At 37.6% G+C, this 18,516-nt stretch overlaps 2 protein-coding genes and 1 long non-coding RNA gene across 6 annotated transcripts; 1 reads left to right on the top strand and 2 right to left on the bottom strand.

The window, feature by feature from the left end:
* Window positions 1-9,752: 9,752 nt before the first annotated feature.
* Window positions 9,753-14,317, top strand: LOC121783594 (protein TIFY 6B-like). 4 transcript variants are annotated; one of them, XM_042181718.1, is made up of 8 exons: window positions 10,046-10,062; window positions 10,224-10,248; window positions 10,994-11,187; window positions 11,620-11,822; window positions 12,631-12,721; window positions 12,807-13,128; window positions 13,203-13,263; window positions 13,939-14,317. In XM_042181718.1, exons 3-8 carry the CDS (start codon window positions 11,014-11,016, stop codon window positions 14,060-14,062), a joined length of 975 nt encoding a protein of 324 aa, XP_042037652.1. In that variant the 5' UTR covers window positions 10,046-10,062; window positions 10,224-10,248; window positions 10,994-11,013; the 3' UTR covers window positions 14,063-14,317. The 4 variants fall into 4 exon arrangements, with proteins under 4 accessions (XP_042037648.1, XP_042037649.1, XP_042037652.1 ...); XM_042181714.1 differs by lacking the exon at window positions 10,224-10,248 and having other exon boundaries at window positions 9,753-10,062; XM_042181715.1 differs by lacking the exon at window positions 10,224-10,248 and having other exon boundaries at window positions 9,754-10,062; window positions 13,942-14,317.
* On the bottom strand, window positions 11,972-12,619 carry LOC121783595. The gene is made up of 2 exons (XR_006046603.1): window positions 12,229-12,619; window positions 11,972-12,128 (listed from the first exon to the last, which is right to left on the bottom strand). It is a non-coding gene; the product is annotated as an uncharacterized LOC121783595 (long non-coding RNA).
* Window positions 14,318-14,718: 401 nt separating the features above from the next.
* Window positions 14,719-17,423, bottom strand: LOC121784524 (ABC transporter G family member STR-like). Its single transcript, XM_042182679.1, has 4 exons — window positions 17,067-17,423; window positions 16,803-16,982; window positions 16,460-16,728; window positions 14,719-16,372 (listed from the first exon to the last, which is right to left on the bottom strand). The coding sequence occupies exons 1-4, from the start codon at window positions 17,421-17,423 to the stop codon at window positions 14,719-14,721; spliced, it is 2,460 nt and encodes an 819-aa protein (XP_042038613.1).
* Between the last annotated feature and the right edge of the window lie 1,093 nt (window positions 17,424-18,516).

Here is an 18,516-nt window from a genome sequence, read left to right as displayed (position 1 = left end):
AAGATGTACCATGTTATGATGTTTGGACACACGTTTCTTGTTTCCCCTAAGGGTTTAATAAGCTTAGGGGCTAGGGTATAGTACGTAGACACGTATGTAATCTTCACATGGTAACGAGTAATGGATATAATTGACTATATAATGCATAATTTGTGAACTGCAATGCATACGAACAAGATGTGCTGTGTTATGATGTTTGACACACGTTTCTTGTTTCCCCTAAGGGTTTAATAAGCTTAGGGGCTAGGGTATAGTACGTACGCATTAATAACAAATTATAAAACGATACGAATAATTCACCAAATTGTCACGAGTAATGGATGTTATTAACTATATAATGCACAATATGTGAACTGCAATGCATACGAATAAGATGTACCATGTTATGATGTTTGACACACGTTTCTTGTTTCCCCTAAGGGTTTAATAAGCTTAGGGGCTAGGGTATAGTACGTAGACATTACTAACAAATTGTTGTTATTGGAATATACGTATGTGCATTATTTGGTTTAGGTAGTGCATTATGTAGCTGTTAATTGTCATTATCTCAGTATATTATGCATTATTAGAGGTATTGTGTATATGGGTTAATCAACGGATTGAAGATTACATACGTGCATTTAGTAATGTCTACGTACTATACCCTAGCCCCTAAGCTTATTAAACCCTTAGGGGAAACAAGAAACGTGTGCCAAACATCATAACATGGTACATCTTATTCGTATGCATTGCAGTTCACATATTGTGCATTATATAGTTAATAACATCCATTGCTCCTGACAATTTGGTGAATTATTCGTATCGTTTTATAATTTGTTATTAATGCGTACGTACTATACCCTAGCCCCTCAGCTTATTAAACCCTTAGGGGAAACAAGAAACGTGTGTCAAACATCATAACACATCACATCTTGTTCGTATGCATTGCAGTTCACAAATTGTGCATTATATAGTCAATTATATCCATTACTCGTTACCATGTGAAGATTACATACATGTCTACGTACTATACCCTAGCCCCTAAGCTTATTAAACCCTTAGGGGAAACAAGAAACGTGTGTCAAACATCATAACACAACACATCTTGTTCGTATGAATTGCAGTTCACATATTGTGCATTATATAGGCAATTATATGCATTACTCGTGACCATGTGGTGCATTATTCGTAGCGGTTTCCAGCCATTATTAGATTACTATTGTACCCTCATAATGCACAAAATAGGACAAATAATGCAACACGGGATTAATTACCCAATGTTGATCTTGACCGTCCATTTCTCTAATCTAATGGCTGATATTAAGAAGGAAAAAGGAGAAAATATAGGAAAAGGAAATGAATACATCCCTATATATATATATATATATATATATATATATATATATATATATATATATATATATATAGGGTTTTGATCTATGCAAACTCATTCTTAATACAAAAATGCAGAACCAAGCATACAAAAGTAATTTTTAGGTCATTGTAAGCTTATTTTTACGTCATTATAGTAAGGATGACATGAAATGATCTTAACATGACCTCAAACTCAAAATTTATAATATGACCTAAAACTGCTTTACAATGATCCTCCGTGTTTTTGTTTAATTATTGACCATTGGATTGTCAAATCTCATGGTCAAGATTTGGTCTGGATTTTGTATTAAGATCAAGTTTTGTATTGATCATTTTCCTATATATATATATATATATATATATATATATATATATATATATATAGGACTGTGATCAATATCAAACCACTCCTAAACCTTAAACGCCGAACAACATCATTATATGATAACCTGGAGTTCATTATAATGAACTAATAACAAACTTATAATGAACTTCAGATTTCTAAACTATGCATGATGATGTCATTGTTTTTAAATCTCAGAATTCCCTATAATGAACTACAAATAAAGTTGTAATGAACTTCGCGTTATTATATAATGATGTGTTTGGCGTTTAGTGTTTTAAACTAGTTTGGTATATAATACAACTTCCTATATAGGGTCTTAATCTATCAAAATACGCCCTTAAGTACAAAAATACAGACCAAATCTGGAACGGAGGATCTGATTATGAACGGCCACGATTTAGTCTTGTCAACCATTTTGTTAGGTCATAATAATAACGAATTGAGGCATAAAAGGGTAATATGGGAACTAAAAAAAATATAAACTGACGTTCCGTTTTTTCTTCGCGGAAATCATGGGATCATTACTCAAAAATATAAACTAACGTTCCGTTTTTACTCATGGCATAACCATACTAAAAACGTCTTTACAATTCAAGCACGACAAAAAAAAATTACCCAAAAATATAGACATATCTTTGGGTCATACTAATTTATGTCATGTGTCATAATAAAAAATATGGTAAAATAGGGTCAAAATATAATTACATTCAAGTCATAACACAGGGATTATATGGCATAACCATACTAAAAACGCCTTTACAATTCAAGCACGACAAAAAAAAATACCCAAAAATATAGACATATCTTTGGGTCATACTAATTAATGTTATGTGTCATAATAAAAAATATGGTAAAATAGGGTCAAAATATAATTACATTCAAGTCATAACACAGGGATTATATGGCATAACCATACTAAAAACGCCTTTACAATTCAAGCACGACAAAAAAAATTACCCAAAAATATAGACATATATTTGAGTCATACTAATTAATGTTATATGTCATAATAAAAAACATGGTAAAATAGAGTCAAAATATAATTACATTCAAGTCGTAACACATGGATTATGTTTTATACCACAAAAATTTAATTTATTCTAATATGTCATAATAGATGAAAATATAGGTCATGATCATATAAAAGGAACATTAGATGACGGAGTAAAATTATAGGAAATACTATAACTAACGACATAATGCAATTTACATAATTAACCTTTTAAGATTATAAGTAATTAAAATATTAATATCTACCCAATAAATCTAGCCGTTAATTAATGTAATCTTAAGATTAGATTGGCTAATCCAATGGACAGAAAACCGTCTGCATTTCTTGGTTTAAGTCAATACTTGTTTTGATCAAATACCTATATATATATATATATATATATATATAATGGTACTACCTCAGTCCTTTAAAAATAGAACTATTTTCATTTTGACTCGTCACTTATTAATATAAACTTTCTATTTTAGAAAATATTTTTCTCTCTAATGAGGTGAGACTCATTCTCCACTAATAATACTTTAATTACTTTTTCTTTTCATCTCTCTTTTACTTTGCTAATTATACATTAAAATATATGTGATTTCAAAAGAATCTACTTTTAAAAGACAGAAGAAGTATAACGGAGATGTGGTATACCGTAATAAATTTGGCATATATCATAAAATTATGACGTGCCAAATTTTTGTATGACATACCGAAAATACAGTACCGTAGCGGTATAGAAATTGACCATACCAAAAATTCAATATTCAAAAATTTCCGGTAAGATAAATGGATGGTTTTTATTATACTTAATTTTTTTATGGTATGCGGTATGACTGTTTCGGTACTGTATAGCGTATATTGTACTGATCCATCTCTAGTCACATCATGGATTAGGGTTAATAATGTAATATTTGATAATATTGGGCCCTTCGCTGGCCGAAGTTCGGGGACCAAACCACAAAAATCTGAATTTTAATTTGGATATTCAAACGCCAATCACATGCTCTCTTATCTCTTATTCCACTTGTCGCTCTCGTCTTCCAATTTCTAATTTAATTATTTTCCCAAATAAAATACTCGCATTTAACGTATGGATTTGAATAGATAGACAATTGTCCCAAGATAAAATGTAAATAATTATGCAACTTGACAATTGTAATTGCATGATCATCCGCTTTCTTTATTTTAAATTGTAAAATTTAACTTTAGGTTTTATATATTATTCACAATTTCACATGTACTATTTACATGTACTGCATTTTGATATTGTTGTACTACTACTTATGTTTTAATGATATTATATAGTATTAATTGACGTACAGAGTAAACGAGTCTAATCTGATATAAAAGAAAATGGCAACTTTTGTTTATTTAAACACTACTTTTATTAAGAGTAATTATAAATTTTTTGTTTTTCATTCATAAAAATAATAATTTTATTAATAATGGTCACTTATTATCATTATTACTTTTATCTTAACAACACTAACATTTAAAAATACAATGCTTATTTATTTGTCTCTTGTATCAAATACATTTTTCTTTAAATATATTATTGTCTCTATCAAACGGGGGGAGTAGGGCGGGGTCGGGCCCCCCCAAAGAAGAAGGGCAAGGGGAAGGGTAAGAGGGTCGGTGAGTCGTCGCAGCCGGGTGAGGACGACTACTCGGTACGGCTCTTCTGACTGGTTCTAACTACATCAATTGGAGTAGATCCATTACTATGGCTCTTCTAGCGAAGAACAAACTTGCGTTCATTAATGGCAATCTTCTTCGACCGGCCGAGGATGATCTATTATTTCCGTCATGGCTTAGATACAATAGTATAGTTGTTTCATGGATCAGGAGCTCCATTTCACCTCAGATCTGCTCGAGCATCATGTACCTTGACAATGCACATGAAATCTGGTCTGGTCTACGTGAAAGGTTTTCTCAATTGGATACAGCCAGAGCTTATCAACTGCAGCAGAAGATCATGTCACTTATGCAGGGGAATGATGATATTAACACCTATTTCACCAATTTGAGAATACTATGGGATGAATATAGGCACTCTCAACCTATTACTTGGCCTGTTTGTGGCACATGTAGATGCAATAGTGCATCCAAGTGGCAGACATATCAAGAGGAAGAGTGTAGCATGCAATTTTTGATAGGACTGAATTCAAGTTTCTCACAGATCCGATCGAGCATTCTATCTATGATTCATTTGCCTTCTTTATCCAAGGTTTTCTCCCTTGTTTTGCAGGAAGAGAGACAACGTACAATTGATGGCAACACATCTTACAATTCATCTGTCACTTCTTCAATGAGTGAACAGTCATACTCTGCCAATGCCACTCAATCTTATAACAAAAGCAGGTTGTGCACTCATTGTGGTAAAACTAACCATACAGTGGATAGATGCTTCGTGTTGCATGGATTTCCACCTAGCTTTGGCAAAGGAAAAGGAAAATTCAATGTTAAGGATGACAACTTCACAAAATCTGTTAACTATGTGGAGAATAGCTTTGATGAGTATGATAAGGCTGCTATCTCCAATAATGTTGTTGTGCCATCTCCTGAGCAGTGTCAACAGCTCATTCAGCTTTTGCAGACTCAACTTGCTGCTGCTGCTGCTGCCACTCCCTCTCCATCATCAACTTCAGCCTCACCAAATAATCCCCCATCCACAAACTGTACCTCATTCACAGGTACTATCTCATTCATTCCTTTTGTTGCTTCAGTAATTACTTCAAACCCTCATTGGTTGCTAGATACAGGAGCTACTCACCATGTTTGTTGTGATTTATCCATGTTTGACACTTATTCATCGGTCAAAAATGCTTCTGTGCATCTCCCTAATGATGCAACTGCCCCTGTCACACATATTGGCTCCATAATCTTAAACTCATCATAACTCTCATATCTGTCCTTTGTGTCCCTAGCTTCACCTTTAATCTGATTTCTATCAGTTCCCTTACTTCATCTCTTCAAAGCACCGTTGTGTTCACTCATGATTCCTTTGAAATTCAGGGAGCTTCTCAGGGAATTGTGATTGGAAGGGGTAGCCGAATAGGGAATCTATACACTCTTGACACTTCTGATCCAGAAAAGCATCAATTCTTTAATACAGTTCTCACTCAATTTGGGAAGAAAATCAAAGCCCTTCGGTGTGATAATGCACCTGAGCTCAATATCCCCTCCTTGTATACTTCTTTTGGCACTATCTTGCAACATTCATGTGTTGAAACCCCTCAGCAAAATGCCCAGGTAGAAAGGAAACATCAACACCTATTAAATGTTGCTAGAAGCCTTCTCTTTCTGTCTTTCTTGCCTATCAAATTCTGGGGGATTGCATTCTTAGTGCCTCTTATCTCATAAATATGATTCCCTCTTCCGTTCTGCCAAACAACTCAACCCCTTTTGAAATTCTCTTTCAGAAAGCACCATCTTATTCACACTTGAGAGTGATAGGATGTTTGTGCTATGCTTCAACAATTCAAAACGGCAGAGACAAATTCTCTCCTAGAGCAACTAAGTGTGTTTTGCTTAGATATCCTTCAGATTACAAAGGTTATAAACTGTTGGACTTGATGAGCATGAAAGAGTTTATCACAAGAGATGTAGTCTTTCATGGGGATGTATTTCCTCTTTCACACTTAACTCCATCTCATTTTCCTTTTTCTCCCGAAACACCAAAATTATCATAAACAAATCTAGAAATCCCAGCTTCTCCACCTCAGACCTCATCTACTCCACCTCATATCACACCAATTAATGATCTTCCCCCATCTTCCTCTAATCCAAGAAATAACAGTTCTAACTCAAATATTTCTAGAACTAGAAGAACCATAAAGCCACCATCTCATCTCACTAACTTTATTTGTAACTCTGGCAGTTCCAATTCTCCATATCCAATCTCTGCCTACTTCACTCTCTTCAAACTCTCTCCTGAGTATCTCAAATACAATGTCCTCATGTCTGTTGTTTATGAGCCCACTACATACAACCAAGCCTCACAATACCCTGAGTGGCAGCAAGCTATGCAAGATGAGCTTTCAGCATTTGCTAGAACTGAGACTTGGTTTGTGACTGTTCTACCACTTGGAAAGGTGCCTATTGACTGCAAATGGGTATACAAGGTGAAATTTAATCTTGATGCATCAATAGAGAGATATAAAGCAAGGCTTGTTGCCAAGGGCTTCACTCAATTGGAAGGTGTGGACTTTCTTGACACCTTTTCTCCTGTGGCTAAACTGACCACGGTTAAGCTTCTATTAGCTCTTGTTGCAATACATGGATGGTCACTCTCTCACCTTGACAGCAATAATGCTTTTCTCTATGGAGATCTGTAGGAGGATATATGCATGACTCTTCCACCAGGCTACAAAGTAGACTGGCAGACTGTTGAAGGGGCAACTCCTCAATCAACACTAGTTTGCAAGTTAAAGAAGTCTCTCTATGGTTTAAAGCAAGCATCTAGGCAGTGGTACTTAAAATTTTCAGAAGTGTTGAAAGGCTTTGGTCTGCAACAGTCTGCATCACACCATTCATTCTTCTTCAAGAATGATCAAGATGTTTTTTTGGCATTGTTGTGTATGTGGATGACATATTAGTAGCCACAACTAATCCTGAGATGACAGAGAATTTCAAGAGCTTCATATCACAACACTTTAAATTCAAAGATTTGGGTGTTCCTAAATAATTTCTTGGAGTTGAAATAGCAAGAAATAAAAAGAGAATTCTGATATCTCAAAGAAAGTATGTCATGGATTTATTGAGAGATACTGGGATGCTGGGATGTAAGCCCTCAGCAGTGCCTATGGATCTTGATGTGTAATTTTAGGTCTTTTTAAATCAAAATATATACGCACTCAAGTTCACAAAATTATCCCTAATATTACCACTTCACTGCAAGAGTACAGCTTCGTGTGTAGTAATTTAAGGTGTCGATCCACAGGGAAGGTAAGTTCGTTTAACTCCAAATAAATAAAAATAACAGTAAAGATGAATGTTTTTGTTTGAAGTTTGTTTTATGAAAATAATGAAAAATAAAGTTGAATTCAAATGAACACAAATGAGACAATTGTTACTCCAAACACTTGCTGACAAGACACGGATTAATCCTATGCATTCAATTCTATCTCATACGTTCGGGACAATTTAAAATAAATCAACATGCAAGCACTAAACATGCTAAACATCAACTAGTCAAAGAATAGCTAAACACTTACTCTTTAAACCAATTCAATAATCCTAAGAACCCTACGGAAGCGCGAGATTCAAAGTACAATTGTAATTAAGATCAAAATCCATTATCAAGTTGTCATCTAAACTATTCCAATTGATAATTCATTACCACCACAATCCATCCCAATTCAAGCTAAAGAGACATTAAATCAAGACTATAGAATTATCACTAAAGATGCACCTAAAGTAATAAATTCATTCAATTAAATAAGTAGTAATAATGAACATGAGATAAAAACGAGCATAGAATAAATCACGAAATCAAAATGTCATACTACATGTTTGGAGCAACACAAGATTCTTAGCCTAACATAATTAAACCAAGAACAATGATAAATGGAGATAAAACCCTAAAAACCATGGAGTAAATTTGGAGTAGATGATGGTTGGAATTTTCTCCGTTCTCTTCTCTCTTTCTCACGTTAAAAATTCCTCCCAGCTTCTGCCGTTTTTTTTCTCCAAGTTGCGTCTGCTCTCTTTTTCTTCACTGTCAAAATCTGCTCCTCGCAAACAGTGGCGTGTGTTCCCCTTTTATAGTTTTGATTTCCTAAGTAGGTCACGCCTCCTTCTCCTTCAAATCCTCAATCACTTTATTTTTTAATTAATTGTTAATCCCACGTGTATAGTTGCTGATCAAACAAATAAAACTCAAATTACACATATCTCCAATTTACATGTATATATATCAAATAATAAATAATAATTAAACTTTAATGATTAATTGATATATAATTTAATATAAAAATTAGGAGAAATCTTGGAAGTAAAATTAACATTATTTGATTTACATCAGATCTATTAAAGAAAATAAGAATGGATTCAGGAAAGCCATTGGAGGATGCATCAAAGTATACGAGGCTCATTGGCAGATTGTTGTATCTGTGCATCACTAGGCCGGATGTGACTTTTGCTGTTCACAAATTGAGTCAATATGTATCTAATCCTACTGATGAACATTGGAAAGCTGCGGAAAAGGTTCTGAGATATCTAAAGGGATCTCCAGGTCATGGATTGTTCTACTCAAGTAATTGCAAACTCAACCTCAGCATATTTTCTGATGCAGATTGGGCTTCTTGTCAGGACACAAGGAAATCAATGACATGATATTGCTTGTATCTTGGAAGCTCTTTGATATCTTGGAAGGCTAAGAAACAGAACACCATCTCTAGATCCTCAGCAGAGGCTGAGTATAGAGCAATGGCACAAGCCACATGTGAGGTAGTGTGGTATGTGGCTATACTTGCTGACTTTGGGATTAAAGTGGAGAAGGTTGTGCCCTTATATTGTGATAATCAATCAGCTATATATATCTGCTCCAATCCGGTTTTCCATGAGAGAACAAAGCATATAGAGATAGACTGCCATACTGTGAGAGAAAAGTTCTTGGAAGGAGTCATCAAACCTCTACACATCAGAAACAACTTACAAGTTGCAAACATCTTCACTAAGCCTTTAGGACCGATGGCATTCCATTCTATACTCAACAAGATGAATTTCGAGAGCTTATACAATCCATCTTGAAGGGGTATGTGAAAGTTGAAGAATGGAAATGCAAGTCATGGATGAAATAAGGAATAAGGAAGCTCGCATGCATGAGATAAAGAACGAGGAAGCTGGCTCATACAAGAGAGGAAATGGACGTGGAGTCTTGGCTGATGTGGAACAGCTGGAGCTGACTCATCATCTAGTCAGAGTCTAGTCAGCTCCGAGTTAGTTAGAAAGGTTGTTAAGAGTTAGTTAGCATATGAAAATATCTTGTAGTAGTATAAATAGCTAGCTAAGAACATTTTACATTTTGATTTTTGATCATTTTGATAAATAAAATTTCTCTCTTCTTTTGATCTTTGTTATTCAATCGGATCATATGAATCCGGATTTGTAATTTTCACAAAAAGTACAGTGGGGTCCATGAATAATGAAGAGATGAGACGGTTAAGAGATAGGGATGCGGATGACCTTCTCACTGAAAAAAAAAATTCGGACCCTTTTCTTTGTCGGGTTTGATTCTCAAGAAACTCTGCAAATTGAAAAAAGGTGGTATTTTTTCTTTATTTCTGCTCAAGTTTGAAAATGGAGAGAGATTTCATGGGCTTGTTTGTGAAGCAGGAGCTTCCTGATGAAATAAATGAAGCTGGTATTTTGTTCTAACTTTTTTTAAAAAAATTATTTATAGTATGGTTGTATTCAGAATTTATGAAACTTTATGTACTCCCTGTTTAGTAAGTTTGAGAATTTGGCATGTGAAATTTACATTTTATTTTTCTAATTTCATATCTTTATTGTAAACAACACAAGAGGGTTCAACATGGCAGTTTGTAAGGTAAAAGGACAAATTTCTTTGTTCAAAGCAATTAATTAATTATTTATTTATGAGTTTTTTTGGCATGCCACCAGCTGTTTACTGTAGCTTAAATTAAATAATGTTCTTCTTTCTATAATGATGTGTGAGGTGGATTCTTCACGTTTCGTGAGAAATCATCAATATGGGTATTAGAATAATATTTTATTGGTTGCAGTGTTAACTTAATTGTACAAGTCTTCCTTGTATATTAAAAAATGTTAATCTCCCATGTTTATATATTCATATTCTATGTTTATTGTGTATTGGATTTGTACAATGCTAACATGCACCTCTTAAAGCAGCAATATGGAGGATGTAAATAAAAACAATACACTAAACAGTGCTCTCCAAGAAGTCACAAGTCACCACTCCACATGCTAAAATATTTTATTTCTGGCCGCCTCTAAGAATCTTTACTTCTTTTTAAATTTAATGTCACACCCCTTTTTCTACAGCTACAAGTTTGGATTATTTAATTTAATTTATCTTGGATTCCTAGCTAGTATTTGATTATGGTTAAAGATACTAAGAGAACTGCAGTTTGTGATTTTTTATGCAGCTTTTTTAGAACTACACTTTACCAAATTAACTTATTGGTTGTTAATCATTAGCTAATTAAGTCCTTAAATAAGGTGTCTCTGAGCAAGAAAATCTATTGCTAATATTGATTCATTCTTGATTCATATTTTCATCTCATAGTATATTTTTTGATTTTGTTAATCAGCTCCTGTGAAAAGCTTACCAATGCAGTGGTCATTCTCAAACAAGGGCTCTGCTCATCCTCAGCTCTTGTCTTTTCAAGGTGCTCAAGAAGACAAGCAACCTAAGACTGGTTTCCACTCACTTGCATCATCTGGTCCAGTTAACTTAAATACCGATGTTTTCAAATCTAATCTCAGCCAGTCTCCTGGCTCACAGGTTGGTTATGGTCCCATTTTTGGACCCCTTTTGTTGCTTTTCAAGAAGTAGATGACAGTTACTGTATTGTTTCTTTAATTGGTTAGTAGGTTGTTTGCTGTGGTAAGTTTGGATTTATTTGTTGTAATAGATTTGATGATCCTTTCTGTTTCTTTTCAAGAACTAGATGACAGTTATTTAACTGTATTGCTTATTAGTATGTTGTTTGTTGTGATATGTTTGGATTGATTGGTTTGAATCCTTTTTGTTGATTTGCAAGAATTAGAACACATTTATTTAACTGTGTTGTTTCTTATTTTGGTTAGTTGAATGTGGCAAGTGTTGATTGATTTGCTGTAATAGATTTTAATAGATGGATTGATAGCAATAGATAGATTTGAGTGTCTCTCTAGTGTTAGGCTGCCTTTAAACTATCCATTTTGATTTGTGCAGAAAAGCAATGCTTCCGAGAAGCAAGGCGGGGTCCATTATACGATGACAACATACTCGAATCAGCACGGAGATGCACACAACATCCGTCATGCACTCACCACCCCTTCACCTGCTGTGGCTCACCCGCCTTACGTTGCTCCCATAGCCGGAGGCCCAATGGCCAAGCCCTCTAACACCGCAGTCGTTGGCACAACTGATTTTAGGTCTTTATACTGTGAAAATTAGTCATTCAAAACCTCCCAAGAAAAGTGATGATTTTAACCTATGCGGCACCGATACGGATACGCGTATCGGTATCCGAAGGATACGGATACGCGGATACGGCTCTTTCCCAAACAACCCGATACGCGGATACGTTTTAACTATTTTTTTTAATAAATAATAATAGTGCAAAATAAATTACAAAATAGATATTCTAATTCAACATAGAGACATTAAAGGTCTATTACACTCAAAATAACATGATAGAACTAGCAGCAGTAGCACTCAGATTTGGAGATGCCATACTGCTGAAATTATAATTGAATTGAATTGGGGGAGCAAAAAACTGAATTATAACATAGAAAAGCGATGGCAAAAATAGATACATAAAACTGAATTATAACATACCGAATCTATGGAGGCGGGGAGTTTTTGACCTAGCTGCGGCTTTCTCAATTGTGTGGAATCTTATATTGTATAGAGCATCATTATTTATAGAGCTAGATTTGTTCATCCAGCTGCAATGGGCTACATCACAAATGGGCTTTTTGGTCCAGCCCGTTAATTCTATCGGGCCGGCTCCTTTAGATGGGCTTTAAACTGGGCCGTATCCACCGAGATACGTATCGAATCTGAGGTTTCCCGGCCCAATACGGCCCATCCCGCGGATACGCCCAGGATACGTATCCGTCGCGTATCCGTCGCGTATCGGTATCGGATACGTATCCGATACGCGATACGGCAACAAAGTGAAGTATCCGTGTTATATAGATTTTAACTATGAGGCTAAAATCAACTCTTGTCGTGCAGGAGCTCGCCCAAGATCTCCAACGCGCCCGCACAGCTAACTATCTTCTACAACGGCTCAGTCTGTGCCTACGACAACATTTCTCCCGAGAAGGTACACTATATACGCGTTTTCTTTGTATTGAGGCTTAGTGTGTGTCAGTCCATTTGCTGTAACTCCGTTCATCAAATGGATATAGGCTCAGGCTATTATGCTATTAGCCAGAAATGCACCTTTGGTGACTCCTAAGGCGATGCCTCCTGCAGCTCCGGTTCAGGTGGCCGTGCCTAGACCTTCAGCTCCCGACAGGCTAACCATAAGCCAGCCTTACGCAGCTACTCCACATCGTTCTAGCCCTGTCCCAATGACCCCTATTAGCGTCTCCCAGTCTGCTGGCCGGGCTGGTATTAGGACTGAGACGACTGCTGCTAAGCCATCTGGAGCTCGTATGTCGCCTCCTATCAATGCTGAACCTCTGAAATCTGTTACTCCTCTAGGATCTGCAAGCTTTCTGTCACCAGGTACTTTTGCTTTTGCTTCTGCTTCTGTATTTTCTTACTTTTACATTCCTCATAGACATTCATGTTGTTGTCAGACACTGTTCCTCAGTTTCGCAGAAAATCTCTAGCCCGGTTCCTGGAGAAGCGCAAGGAGAGGTAAATTTCTAGCTCTTATGACTTTCTTTACACATACCTCATTTGAAATGAGATTTCATTTCTTCTTCAAGCAATGTTACCTTAATCTTACTTGAGAACACCATGATTTTGGTATTCCATGATTAAGTCTACTAGTCCGTTGTCACATAGAATACACGCTTTCTTTGTGCATACGTCTTTTATATTAACTACACAACTTCCATTCCTTTCCCATCTTCATTCCATACTCAACTTAATAGCATTTTTCCGCTTAGCTCAATGTTCTAAATCCACATTTTTCTTTGAAATCTGTATCAGTGTCTGAGTCTACTACTCTGTTTTCATGATAGGAGACGCGCTTACTTTGTGCATACGCCTTTTATACTAACTACAAAATTTCCATTCCTTTCGAATCTTTATTCCATACTCAACATAAAGCACACTTGTGCATAGATCATTGTTCAAAACCTGCGTTTTTCCTTTAAATCTGTATCAGTGTCCAACTCTACTAGTCCGTTTTCATGATTGGAGATGTACTTTCTTTGTGCATACGTCTTTGAAATTTAACTGCAAAAGATCCCCTCCATACTGGACATAAGACGCGTTCTTCTGCTCAGCTCAGTGTTCATAATCCGCAATTTTCGTTTCAAATATTGCAAAATTATCTATGTCTAAAAAGACTTGCTCTGACCATAGCAGGGTGATCAGTGCTTCACCTTATGGTGAATGTCAATCTGGGGATTACTGTGCTGCCGGAACAGGCACGAAGAGCTTGTCGGTGAAGTCTCCCGGGACTTGTCCAGTTCCAGCAACAAACTGAGAGGGTGGTTTTATTAGCAGAAGCCTCAAATAAGTTATAGAGATAATTAAGATGCAAGATAAAAACATTTCTAAGCTTCAGTTTGTGGTAAACCTTTGTTTACTATGAATTTGTATGTCCTCTTTTTTGTTCTGTTATACATTGTTGTAGACTTGCAGTCCATTTTTGTGTTGAATTTGTTGCAAAAATGTAGTAGTCACACTATATAAAGATTAACTTTTGCATCAAGAATAGAAGTATTATTATTGTTTTACACTCCCTTGAGTCTGATAGGGGATTTTGCTAAAATTCATTATGGAGTATTATCTTCAGTGACCCACAAACCTGAAATTATATAGATACATTACAACAATACATGATTAAAAACATGCATATTTTATCAAGGGAAAAAATGGACATTCATCCATAACAACTACTGTAACAGTTCAGGTTGAATGGTTGTTTCAGATGGGAGATTCTTCAGTTGCAGTGAGTGATCAAGAATCTCTTAGCCAATGTTGTTTGCGTTTTAGTTTTCAGTATCCATTTAAAGGATTGAAGACACTTGATTCCAAAATCCAACATTATCCATCCTTTTTAGGAAGTAAAATTAGCTTTATATAGAAAGTTTACAGCAAAACAAATGAGGAGATCTTCAAGTTTGAACTGAAGTTCATTCATTTCCTCTCATTCTTGGAGTAGAACCTGAGCACGACGTAGAAGAAAAGGCGATACAGCACGCCCCACGCGAGCAGTATGCCTATATCAGTCCAAATGCTCTCAATGTGATCAATATCCATAGTGAACAACACATCCTCTCCGATCAACATGAGCTCGTTCTCACGAGTCGTGCAGTTGATCCCTCGTGTCACATTGTGTAGCTCGCTGATCCTGATCTCTCCGAGGGGGCCGGGTTGGAGCTCCTCTCCGAAGCCATGGTAGCACCTGGTGCCTTTGAACTCATTGATGAGCAGTGCCTCGAAAGGGTACTTGATGGCAGAGATGTAGTGCAGCCATTTCCAGTAGATGGGGATCTGTGAAGATTTCAAGAAGAAGCCGCAGGTGAGGAAGAAGAGGGCCGTGGTGGCTATGACCACCGCGTAGCCAGTGATGTAGCTCGGCATCACTGCGCTGACCAGCATCACGTAGGCGTTTGTGGTGATAAGGGAGGCGTAGAGGATCAGCCAGAAGGAGATGATGCTGCCGTGGAGGCGGAGGATGTATTTGGTGATGGCTGCAAATGTGAAGCCTTGGATGGCGAAGAACGGGAGGTAGACGATGAGGGAGGAGATGACGTAGGAGGAGGCGCGGTAGGCGTTGTGGGAGGTCTCGCGGATGAAGATGAACCGCTCTTGGATGAAGGTTGGGACCGCGTCGTTGGAGGAGAAGAAGACGAGGCAGATGGCGAAGATGTAGAAGTTTAGGAGGCGGTTGATGGTTAGGAACTCTGTGCTGTGGAGTTTCTTGAAGAGAGAGGCAAGAACAAGAGCCATCACTGTTAAAACAATCTCTCTTGAGAGGAAGAGCTCGGGTGTTCGTATCACGTTGAGGGCCGTGCGCCAGGAGAGCACGGCCACCTCGCGCAGCCATGGGTTGGCGAACTTGCGCCTGTGCTCTGGCTCGTCAAGGACTGGCTCCTCCTCCAAGTCGAATTCTTGGTAAGAAGTTGTGTATGAGTCAAAAGAAGTGCTGAAAACAGGTGTTTTTGGAGGTGGGTAGTTTATGTTTCTTGTGCTTGAGAGTGGTGTTTTGGCTGGGGTTTGGCCAGGGGTGCGAGCCGGGGTCCACGTGGGAGCGCGTCGAGGAGTGCCTGTGACGCCCTGGTAGATCCAGACAGAGAAGTCTTTGTAGAAATGTGAGGCCAGCCTTGGATAAGCTCCACTTTGATTCATGTTGAGTGGTGTTTGAGGCATTATTCTGCTCTTTCTCTCCAATGAGGCATCAAAGTTTTCTTCATCATCATCGTCATCATCACCGTGGTTGCTGTTGTAATCGAACGGCCCTGATCGAGGAGTCATGGCTGTGCCTCCTCCGTGGGAGAACTGGCTGCTCTGCAGGCTGATGTGCTTCGACCACGAGCTCTTCCCACGGGCCGGGGTTGCCTGTGGTGTTTTGATCCTCTTCGGAAGTGGGGTTGTGGCGGCTTGCTCCGGCTTGATCCCATCGCGTTGGTACAGCACAAGAGGGTCCAGCCCCACAGTTGATTCGTCGTACTCTTTGATCACATCGAGGAGATACTCAATGCTGTTTTCGCCTTCTGGAACGGGGCGTTGGAAGCCGGCTAGGTAGCCAGGTAGTGCTGTTGGGCTCCCCATGTATACTAGCCTCCCCCTGTAGTATATATCATTGGTTAGTTAATCTGTTTCCTTGTTCAAATAAAGAAAGCTCAAATTCTTTAAAAAAGGAGTCTTTTTTTACCTAGCAAGGACTGTGATCCTGTCTAGAAGCATCTGGATTCTGAAGGATGGCTGATGGATTGTCATGAGCACTATGCTGCCTCCTCTGGCTATATCCTTCACCTTCTCCACGACGCTGTAGGCGCTCGTGGAGTCGAGGCCGGAGGTGGGCTCATCAAGAAACAGCAGTGATGGCTTGTGGATTATGTCAACACCAATAGACACCCTTCTCTTCTCCCCACCAGAAACCCCTCTTGTCCCTTCATTCCCTATGTATGTATGCATTGCACTCTACCATAAACAGTTGTGATGTGAGAGAAAGGGACAGAGAGACAAAGTGAAGGCAAAAGGAAGCAACTACTCACTGTTAAACCAAGTTGATTAACAAGCTCAACAACTCTCTTCTTCTTCTCAGCTGTGGAGACGGATGGTGGAAGCCTCACTTCTGCAGCAAACATGAATGTCTCAAAAACAGTAAGCATAGGAAAGAGCTGATCATCTTGCATCACATAGGATGAGATCATCTTCATATAGCTTGCTGTCACCTACAAAAAAAAACACACACACAATCAACATTGTATAAAGTGTGTTTGATGTGAAGGTATGTACATGTATCTTGAGAGGCTTACTGCTTTCCCATCTATCTTGACATGGCCTTCGAGGCTGCCCTGCGCGATCCGGCCGGCTAAGGCGTCAAGAAACGTCGACTTCCCCGCCCCGCTGGGCCCCATGATGGCCATGATCTCGCCCTTCATCGCCTGCCCCGAGATGTCGTTGAGCAGGTAGGTCTCCTTGGTGATCCACACCCCATCTTTTTTTATTTTCTTGAACACACTGTATGACAGGTTTGTGAACTCGAGGCCGTGGCCGGGTACCAGCTTCCGTGTGGCATGCCTTGCGATGTTCTTGCCCCCTTTTGCTGTCTTGTCCAAGTCCAGCAGCGTCTCGAGCCTCCTGTTCGAGTCCGCACGCGCGTACCTCGCCATAGAGAGAGAGAGAGGGGTAGAGGGGGAGAGAGAGGGGCTCATATAAATGTGAGGTGGGAAAGTGGGACGATGAAATTGAAAGAAATGGTTTTTGGAAGGTTGCAAGAGAAGGCATAATGGTGAGGCTGTCATTGCAATGCAACAACATTGGAGTTTCCGAAGGCCTACTTTGATGTTGCAGGAAGATGCATTTTTGAATTGTTTGTTTGTGTAACTAAAGACAGTTTTTTTGCTTGTCTTTTTTTATTGTGTTTAAGTTACTTCTTGTTTCAACTGTAGTTTATTTTTAGTTGCATTTGGTGATTGGTGACATGGAACAAGTAGTTTGAGGCATATTCTGTTGATAATTTCATAGACTATGTTAAAATCTCGTGTCGTTCCACAAGTATGAATTTTTTTGGAATGAATGAGAAAATATTCACTAGTCAAGCCACGCCAAGGTGGCATTATGACATGGTATGTCTAACCACTATTTATTTGACATGTGAAAACAAACTTACACATTAGTTAATTTCACTTATGGGGTATTAACATTTTTGGAAAAAGGCTTAAATATCTACCATTTTTGAACTTTCTATATATACCATATACGGATGTGATCAATCGATAACTCATCATTTAATTCCTAACTACAACTAATTTAAGACCATATGAATTTAGAAATCTTGTGGTCTATAATTTGTCATCTGTAATTTCATTTTTTATTTTTTAATATTAAAAAGATAATAACAACTATCAAATTTAAGGTTTAGAAACACAATGTCAATATAGAGTATGAAATACATCAACAAGAAGCCATGAGAATGTCAACATGATAGGGTTTAGAAACACAATGTCAATATAGAGTATGAAATACATCAACACAAAGCCATGAGAATGTCAACAAAATTTCATATTGACATTTTACAAGCATTATATTGACATATTATGTAAGTTGTATTAATATAAACCGGTGTCTTCAAAAATACGAAATCTCCAAAAAAAAATTCAAATTTTGACTGTGAAACATATGCATGTAGGATCTCGTTGGATCCTTATAAAATTATCTTTAATTTGATATGTGTTGTGTGAAAAATTAATTTAAATTGAGATA

Source organism: Salvia splendens, chromosome 21 (genome assembly GCF_004379255.2).
Source record: "Salvia splendens isolate huo1 chromosome 21, SspV2, whole genome shotgun sequence".
Taxonomy (NCBI): domain Eukaryota; kingdom Viridiplantae; phylum Streptophyta; class Magnoliopsida; order Lamiales; family Lamiaceae; genus Salvia; species Salvia splendens.
This window is presented reverse-complemented; position numbering and strand designations above follow the sequence as displayed.